A 9,282-nucleotide genomic window follows, 5' to 3' on the forward strand; every position below is an offset into this window, starting at 1 on the left:
TTTTTGATATCAGGGATTGAACTCAGGACCTTGCACTTGCAAGGCAGATGCAGTGCTCCTGAGCTGAATCCTTGGCCATCCTGCTGATTTTTAAATGTATAATTTCCATGCTTTGTCTTATCTCCAAAGCATCTCCAGGAAAGCTAGGAATGTGGTAGTTTGAGTTTTAGCCTGGACCAGTCAAGGCCCAAGAACTAGACTGGCTGTCACAAATCTGGCCACAGTGCCAGCTGTGAAATGAGGGGTGGCCTAGGCACTCTGGGCACTGGGGGAGATGGTACGTGTTGCATGTAGTGTGCCACTTGCTCTTGTCTCCAGAGGCAGAAGCCGTGCTAGCTCAGCCTGAGAAGCAAGTGGAGGGCTCCCTGACTGTGTACGTGATCTCTGAGCACTCCTCACTCCTTCCCCAGGTAGGGCAAGCGACTGGCTGCGGCCTCGTCCTCTCCTAGTTATCTCCTTGTAGCTGGGCTACCTGTGGGTCCAATTTGCCACAGAAAACTACATCTGTTAAAAAGGAATACCAGTGGGGACTTACTCATTGACTTTGGCTTTGGATCTTTCTAAGTTTAAGACTTGTATGTGATTAAAGTGCCAGTGACTACTTAAAACGGAAGGAAAGTGGGCAGGCTGGGCAACTTCTCCGGACTATGTCACAATAAAAAAGGGCAGGGAGTGTAGCTTAGAGATAGAGTGTCCCTGGGTTCAATCATAGCACTGGCAAAAAAAAGGAACAAAAGGGCTGGGGATTTAGCTCAGTGGTGCTGCCTGTCAAAGTCATGAGTTAGATCCCTGGTACCAAAAAAAAAATCAGTAGGATTAAAAGAAGTAACTGGTTTAAGAGTTCGATCATATATCTATATAAATAATACAGTTAATTTCCTCTTGAGGGGAGATACTGATGATTGAACCAGGCCCTTTATGTTGACCTACATTCCCAGCCCACTCACCTCACTTTTTTCCCATAGATAGGATCTCACTGTGTTTCTAGTTGCCCAGGCTGGACTCAAGCTTGTGATCCTGCTGCCTCAGCTCCCAGTGTGGGGATTATAGGTATCCACCACCATGTCCAACAATTTTACTTTTTATTTTTAGGAGGAAAGGTTTAATTTGGCTCACAAATTTTATATACATTTGAATTTATATAAGTGGTATGATACTGTGGTACTACCATGGTACATGTTCTTCTGCAACTTTAATTTTGTTTAGCATTTATGTTTGAGAGAATCATCTGTGTTACCACCTGCAGTTGAATGTGTGTTTCACTGTATAAACATGATTTATCTGTTCTGTTGCTAATGGACATTTGGATTGTTTTCAGTTTTTACTGTAAGATAAAATGCTATTGTGAATTTTTTTGATGTTTTTGCAGAAAATATTGCCAGTTTAATTGTGAAATCTATCTCTGATTATCTTTTTTTAAATTGAGTTTATTGGTACTTTTTAAGTATACAGCACAGTTACGTCCATCACTGGGATCTGGTGCCCAGATCTTTACATGACAGATCTTGGTTCTCATTTTTCCCCATACCCCTGCCCTCCCCTCACCCCCTCCACCCTCTCTAATTTACAAAGACTTTGTTTCCGTTTTTTCTTTTTCTCATATTTTTTCTTCTCCCTTACTTCTTTCCCCTACCCTTCCCACTTCCCCTACACCTTTAGCCCTTTTCTCGCTATTTCTATTGTGAATTTTTTTTTTTTTTTTTTTTTTGAGACAGGATCTCACTATGTAGTTGAGACTGACTTGGAACTCACTATGTAGCCCAGGCTGGTCTTGAACTCATAGCAATCCTCCTGCCTCAGCCTCCTGAGTGCTGGGATTACAGGCATGCGCCACCACGTCCGGGCAATTTTTTGGTACCGGGGATCGAACTCGGGTCCTTGTATTTGCAAGGCAGGCACCGGAACCACTGAGCTAAATCCCTGGCCCTGTGACTATTTTTATACTTGCCTTTTGCTTTGTGCCATTTTTGTAGATCAACTTTTGCATTTAAAAAAAAAATTCTGCTCTTTTTGCTCAGCATGCCGTCTCTCGATTTCCATTTCATCATTTTACCAGCCCCTGAAGATTTAGATACTGCCTGGACCTGTCGGCTGGAAAAAAGAGGGGAATGGAAATAAATGCGAATACTCATATATGTATACAGTTCAGAAATGCTGGGTTAATAACCCACACCATGAATTCTGAAAGAGGTGCAGGCCTTTGGTCAGTGACAAAAGGCCAGAGGGCTTTTCTGCTTTCTTCACTGAGTCACAGGCATTCTTTCCTTGTTCATCCATACAGGACATGATGAGTTACATTGGACCTGAGAGGACTGCAGTTGTTCGGGGGATAATGCACCGGGAGGCCTTTAACATCATTGGCCGCCGCATAATACAAGTAGCCCAGGCCATGTCTCTGACTGAGGATGTGCTTGCTGCTGCTCTAGCTGACCACCTCCGGGAGGACAAGTGGAGCTCTGATAAGAGGCGGCCTCTCAAGTCCAGTTTGGGTAGGGTATCAGACTTTGCTATAGGGGGAGAGAGGAAATGAATTATGTGAAGCAGGAGTGGAGCCTGTATGTAACCTCCTTACTCCTTTCTTTTCTGATCACCTGTTTTTCTTTCATCAACATCATATTATTATTATTATTTTGATACCAGAGATTGAACTCAGGACCTTGTGCTTGCAAGGCAGGCAGTGGCACCACTGAGCTAAATCCCCAGCCCATCTTTATTATTATTATTTTTATTATTAAAACACTTTTTTTTTTTAGTCACCTTTTCTTAGAGCACTCAGTATTCCTTATCCTGGCTTATCCTTTTGGTTCTATGATGGCAACCAGCTCCATTCTAGAGGAGAAAGAAACAAGTTCAGCTTAGCCACTGGTATATGCTGCCCCGCCTTCCTTGATCTACAGAACTTCTGATTCCTGAGTCCTGTTTCTATAGGCTATGAGATCACCTTCAGTTTACTCAACCCAGACCCCAAGTCCCATGATGTCCACTGGGACATCGAGGGGGCTGTCCAGCGCTACGTGCAGCCCTTCCTGAACGCCCTCAGTGCTGCTGGCAACTTCTCTGTGGACTCTCAGGTGAGACTGGAAGTGGGTCAAAGAGCCTTTCAAAATCCATACGTATTTAGTCTTTGCAGATGCATCTATTCTGCCATCTCTCAGGGTTTGCCGATTAGCTGAGAATTCCCTGTGTATGAGTGTGCATGTGAGTGTCACAAGGGCACATACTGAGTGGGGCTCTGCATGTGTGTGTCTACCACTTAGGGGTAGGTTCTGGATCTTGTCTTTCCCTCCATGTCCACTCAGGGAGTTATATCAGTGTGTTACATCCTTATGGATCCTAGAACTCTTTAGCAGTTGTACCTAGATGTCAATACTATCAACCATCCTTATGGAATTTGTTTTTTAAAAAATTTCCTGACATATATGACTTTAGTAACAATAAAGATGTGAGGAATGTGGCTTTCTCTATCATACCATGTCCTTATAGGGAAAATGTGGGAGAAATGCTTATGAGGTCTTTGTAGTAGGAGTGGTTGCTTCTGAATAACTGGCTTGATTTGATCTTGTAGACACAGAATTATGCTGTTCTTTGTTTCCCACTTTGTTGAGGCGGTTAGGAAAGCTGGTAAAATGTGTGGTTCTCAAAGCATGTATTTAATGTATTCACTTTATCCTTGGATTTATTCTTTTTTTCTGAATCTGTTTTTCTCTCAGCTCTGACTTTGCCTCTTATATTTTACCTTGTCCTGACTATCATTTTAAAGCACTGCAAATCTTTTTTTTTTTTTCTCTCATTGAGTTTATTGGTACATTTTAGGTATAGCACTTCAAATCTTTTTTCAGAGAACTTGAACTATAAATCAGTGCACAAAATAATCTTCCCTCTCTTTGCTCCACAGATCCTTTACTATGCAATGCTGGGAGTAAATCCCCGCTTTGATCCGGCCTCATCCAGCTACTACTTGGCCACGCATAGCCTCCCCCATGTTATCAACCCAGTGGAGTCCCGGCTGGGTGAGCTCCTGAGGATGAGGGTCTTTCTGCCACGCCATGGAGGGACCTGAAGGCACAGCCTGGGGGGCTGGAAACAGTTGTATATAGTGATGCTTCCTAGCTTTTATTGGTCTAAGGAAGGGGCAGGGAGATTTAGGCCCTTTTTTCATGTTGCTCTCTTGACTTCATCTCTCCATCTTTATTTCCATCTTACCCAAAGTTGTTTATTAAACATGACTCCCAGTACATTTTTTTAAACTGTACTGTGACTGAACCCAGAGCACTTGTCCCTTTTTAAGTTTACTTTAAGACCTAGGCTGGCTTTGAATTTCCAACCTTCATATCTCAGTAGCTGGGGTTAGAGGTGAGCACCATCTCGTCTGGCTTATTTCTCAGTACATTTACAAAGGAAGGGCAAAAGTCTGGGTTTCCCTCCTTGAAAGCTATCCAGGAAAGATATGGTTACACATGTAGGACAGGCACACAAGTACATGAAGGCAGAATTAGAAATGACAGTTTAGCTAATTGAGGTGGAGGAACTCTGAAACTAGGATTATAGTTTTTTATTTGGGCAGTGGAGCCTAGGAAGAGTAGATGTGGCCAAGAACTAACACAGGAAAACCAAGGTGAATCTCTCACTCACTGGAATTTCAGGCCCCGAGCTAGACCAGTATGGACTCATAAGAGGGTGGCGCATGAAACCTTACCAAATTCTTCCTGGGTTCTTTCTTTCATTCAGCAAACATTGAATGAATTGGCTGAGAGACTGCTTTGTGGCAGTGTTAAGTATGGAGACGTAGGGGCAGTTCAGGCAAAGGGAGCTAGGAGCTTAGTTAGAAGAAGAGTAAGAGTGTAGCCATTGAGGGAGCTCAACATAGTTTAGTGTGGCTGAAATATGGGTGAGTGACCTATGATGAGTTTGGCAAGGCAGACAGGTGCTAGACCATGTAGGACCATGTTAAGGGGCTTGAACTTCAACCCGATGTGAATTGCTAGACATTGAAGAATAGCAGGGAACTGTGCATAAAGCTAGTTGTAGCAATAGTGTGCCTTGGTACAGGGGCCATGACAGCTTTCTAAGCAGTCAAGGGGAGGAGATTCTAGGGGCATTTTGGGGTAAAGATTATGCTCCATGTATGTGGCACATCTTGGGAGAAGCTTTGAGGTCTTTTATCACAGAGATCTTGGACTTAGCAGGAGAATGTCCTAGGGATCAACAGTTCAGGAGACTGTACCAGAGTGAGTGGCCAGCAAGTTAGAGGCTGACCTGGAACTGACCTGTAGGTCCAACATATTTTTGTATTCTGACTCACTTTCTCTTTGTACCACAGGATCCAGTGCTGCTTCCCTGTACCCTGTGCTCAACTTTCTACTCTATGTGCCTGAGCTTGCCCACTCCCCCCTGTACATTCAGGACAAGGATGGGGCTCCAGTGGCCACCAATGCCTTCCACAGTCCCCGCTGGGGTGGCATTATGGTAATAATCGCACTATGCAGGACCCACAGCCTAAACTTCAGGATTTTTAGATGTTCCCAGAAAATTTCCTATGGTTTTTCTCTGAGGTTCTTCACAGCCCAGCCTTGGGAGATGGGTGGCACCAGGGAGCTGAGGGTACTAAATGCGCGTGCCTCTTCTCTGCCAGCCCTCTGTCTCATATTTCTGTCAGTGTTTTCTGGACTGTGACCCTTTGCACTTACCTGTTTGCATGTAGGACTACACTGGGTCCATCTTACATGGCCCTGTCTGTGGGAGCCTTACAAGGTTGAGAACATTGTCTCTCCTGTTAGATTGGATATTTCTCATGAGAGAGAACTCTCAAAAGGCATAAAAAAATGTATTTTACAGGACTCTTGGTAAAGTAAGATAATTTTCTTAAAGCTTTTTATAGTAGGTCCTCAAAAAAAAACAACAACAAAAAAACCCAGCAATACCACTGGATATGTATTTTCTAGCAAACAGAGAAATTGTCATCCTTTTCTCTCATGGTCTCCAGGGTGGCAAGGACAGAGCTGTGCTTGGTGAGGTGTGATGTTGTGGCAACCTCATTCTCCTCTTTCAGGTATACAATGTTGACCCCAAAGCCTATAATGCCTCAGAGAGGCCAGTGAGAGTCGAGGTGGACATGGTACGAGTGATGGAGGTGTTCCTGGCTCAGCTGCGGTGAGGTCCTGGGGGGTGCACTTGGTGTGGCCACATCCTCCTTGGCTGGAGAGGGAGTTGTAGAGCAGAATGAAATCTCACCTGCTGGGATGATTGGCATTTCCAGAACATCAGGGAAGTGAGGAAAGGCTTCTAAGGATCACTTCACCTTTCTCCTAAGGGGTAGTAGCGATGAAATCTGTTTTTGTATTTTAGATAGACTCGTGGGAAGTCAGGTCTGCACACCTGGGTGTGATTAGGAATGCTTAATAAAATAGCTGTTGATTCTTGTACTAACTGGTTGATTGAGATCAGGAAAGAGTATTCTGATTGGTGGGCAACGGCTGTCATGGGAGCAGCCTTATACGAGCACTGCACAAATGCCTTGTCAGAAGTCATCTTAGAGTGTCCTTAATTCAGTCCTGTACCCCATTTGTCCAAAGAGAGGGTAGAAAGGGGATTTAACTACATTGGTGTTATCATGAAACCTTTTTCAAACAAGATCTTGGAAGTCCAATATAGAAGGTAAAACCAGCTGGGCATAGTGACACAGGCCTATAATCTCAGTACTTGGGAGACTGAGGCAGGAGGATCGCTACAAATTTGGGGCTACATAGTTGAAGGCCAGCCTACACAACAAAGCAAGACTCTGTCTCAAAACACAAAAACAAACAAACCAAAAAAATAAAAAAAGTAAAATCAGAAGCACTAGTTGATGCGTGTTTAGGGCTTTGGATTGCTTGATGTTGCTGCTCACTCCCAGAACCCCTATTATACACGGGAAAATTAGAAATCATTGGCTTAGGGCAGATAGTCTAAGAATCTTAGCTGTTGTCTCCTATCTTCTGGTTTCATCAACTTTGATCATCCTTTGCTGTTTCTATAGGCTACTCTTTGGGATTGCTTATCCCCAGGTACCTCCAAAATGCCTGCTTTCAGGACCTAAGAGTGAAGGGCTAATGACTTGGGAGCTGGACCGGCTGCTCTGGGCTCGGTCAGTGGAGAACCTGGCCACAGCCACTACGACCCTCACCTCTCTGGCCCAGCTTCTGGGCAAGATCAGCAACATTGTCATCAAAGATGATGTGGCATCTGAGGTAAGTGAGCAGGGCATGGGTTATGTGCCCTAGGGTTGTGGCAGCCAGTAAGGGCCATTCCTAAATGCCCCAGGCTTTTCAGCTCCCCATCGGGAATCTAGATGAGAATGAATGAAGGTTTCAAGCCAACCCTCAGAAAATAAACCATATCCCTTTGAGCATGACCCCCATATATTCTGGGTGAAATCCAGGCAGTCTTTCTGTAGATGGGAGGCACACAAACACCCAGCCCCTTCCCCACTGATGACTTGGGTGTGTTGGTAATCCCTGTCCCCTCCCCTTCCTAGGTATACAGGGCTGTGGCTGCAGTTCAGAAGGCAGCAGAGGAGTTGGCCTCTGGGCACCTGTCATCTGCTTTTGCCGCCAGTCAGGAAGCTGTGACATCCTCTGAGCGTGCCTTTTTTGACCCTTCACTCCTCCACCTCCTCTATTTCCCTGATGACCAGAAGTTTGCCATCTACATCCCGCTCTTCTTGCCTATGGCTGTACCTATCCTCTTATCGCTGGTCAAGATCTTCCTGGAGACCCGCAAGTCCTGGAAAAAGCCTGAGAAGATAGACTGAGTGGGGCTGCATCTCAGCAGGAAATTTTCCTTTCTGGTCAAGGTGAACTGCTTAGTGTTGATTAAGAAGTGCTGGATTGAGGCACATAAATGGGGCCTGCTGGGGATGACTAATTTTGTCTCCAGGCTTCTCTGTTGGACTCCAGAGGTGGGTTCATATTTCTTTCCCTTCTCATTCCTGTGGCTTGGGTCCCCCACCATCATTCCCAAGGACCTCAAAAAGTATATCATTGGGTCTCCTCCTCTAGTTTGAACTTGACAATCCTGCCATATTGCTCTCTGGGGCTGGGGTGCCTTGTGCTTCTGGCCTGTTTCTTAGCACAGCACACTCATGCACCGAGAGGACGTGTTAGAGGAAAGCCTTGAGTTGGACTGTAGCTCCTTGCCTTCACTTTCTCTGGTCCCTAGGGGAAGGTCACCTCTGAGACTCCCTTACTCCCCTTTCTCCTGGCCAGCTTTGCCTGCTGCATACAGCCTGAGTCTAGGACACAGCAGTTCTGGATCTGGTGCTATGTGAATGGCAGAGGTTCCTTTCAGCCTTTCAGAGAGGCAATGTGGTATATTAGGGGAAAGTTCTGGACTGGGAATCCGACAAGCCTGAATTTAAATCCTCCTGCACTTATTGACTGGAAAGCTTTGGATAAGCTATCCAGTCTCTGCGCCTTGGTTATCCTTTGTTCGGTGGCACTGATGATACCTCCTTCAAGGTGGCTTGAGGATTAAATGTGATAAGCATGTGAAAGTGTTGGGCATGTATTGTATTAGGGACTTACTTAAAAAATACTTTTAATAAATTGAATTGGAAAGGTATGAAGTGTTGGCTTAATTTTCATTCTTTTGTTTATGCATAACAGTCTCCTGGTATCTGACCTGCGCTCAGAGGTCCACCTTGATGCCCTTCTTGCCTCTGTCCCATCGGACGCCGGGACAGCTGGGCACCTGGCCTGTACTTCTTCCATGTGCCATGATTTCCCCAAGGCTGTGAGCATCTGCTGCTTTTTAGCAGGAGTTCTAGGGCAGAATAGATTGTTCCAGTGAAAGTCTCTGGATACTAACTCATTGATCAGTTCAAAAAGTATTGAGTACTAGCTTCAGGGAGCACTGTGCTAGTGCTGGGGTATCACAGTGACCATAGTAGACAGGATCTCTGCTTTCACCGGACAGATCTTTCAGGGGGAAGTCAGTGAACAAAAAAAATTCACACAATGCATTAGAAAGCATAAACAGACTGAGTAGATAGTGAGGAGAGGGAACCACTTTAGACTGGGAGCGCCCTTTGGTACATGAGACTGCTGTGGAGCTCAGACCCAAAAAGGCCATCACACCAAGAGTACCCTAAATAGACGCTGAGACCCGGACCCAGCGAGTGAGATCTCCTGTATTAATGAAGAGGTCGTGAATCACCCAGGCGGTGCAGGGCTGGGTTCTTGGCCTCGGCCACCTTCTGTGCCCCTGACCTTTTGGCGGGCGTGGGCTGGGCGGTGGGCGGGGCCA

The 9,282-nt window shown here is 45.4% G+C and overlaps 1 protein-coding gene across 2 annotated transcripts in view; it reads left to right on the forward strand.

Annotated features, from left to right (window-relative positions):
* The window catches only part of Pigs (phosphatidylinositol glycan anchor biosynthesis class S), a 12,204-nt gene extending 3,683 nt beyond the window's left edge, over nucleotides 1-8,521 (forward strand). The window contains exons 5-12 of one of the 2 annotated variants that reach the window (XM_010642316.2): nucleotides 319-410; nucleotides 2,282-2,489; nucleotides 2,929-3,071; nucleotides 3,896-4,010; nucleotides 5,321-5,466; nucleotides 6,050-6,150; nucleotides 7,016-7,226; nucleotides 7,514-8,521. In XM_010642316.2, the coding sequence (XP_010640618.1) occupies nucleotides 319-410; nucleotides 2,282-2,489; nucleotides 2,929-3,071; nucleotides 3,896-4,010; nucleotides 5,321-5,466; nucleotides 6,050-6,150; nucleotides 7,016-7,226; nucleotides 7,514-7,789 (1,292 nt within the window). In that variant the 3' untranslated portion in view covers nucleotides 7,790-8,521. The remainder of the gene's footprint in view (nucleotides 1-318; nucleotides 411-2,281; nucleotides 2,490-2,928; nucleotides 3,072-3,895; nucleotides 4,011-5,320; nucleotides 5,467-6,049; nucleotides 6,151-7,015; nucleotides 7,227-7,513) is intronic. The other variant, XM_010642317.2, reaches the window with a different exon arrangement.
* The last annotated feature ends 761 nt before the right edge of the window (nucleotides 8,522-9,282 follow it).

Source organism: Fukomys damarensis, unplaced genomic scaffold, assembly GCF_012274545.1.
Source record: "Fukomys damarensis isolate Sample0158 unplaced genomic scaffold, DMR_v1.0_HiC HiC_scaffold_13, whole genome shotgun sequence".
In the NCBI taxonomy this organism is placed as follows: Eukaryota; Metazoa; Chordata; class Mammalia; order Rodentia; family Bathyergidae; genus Fukomys; species Fukomys damarensis.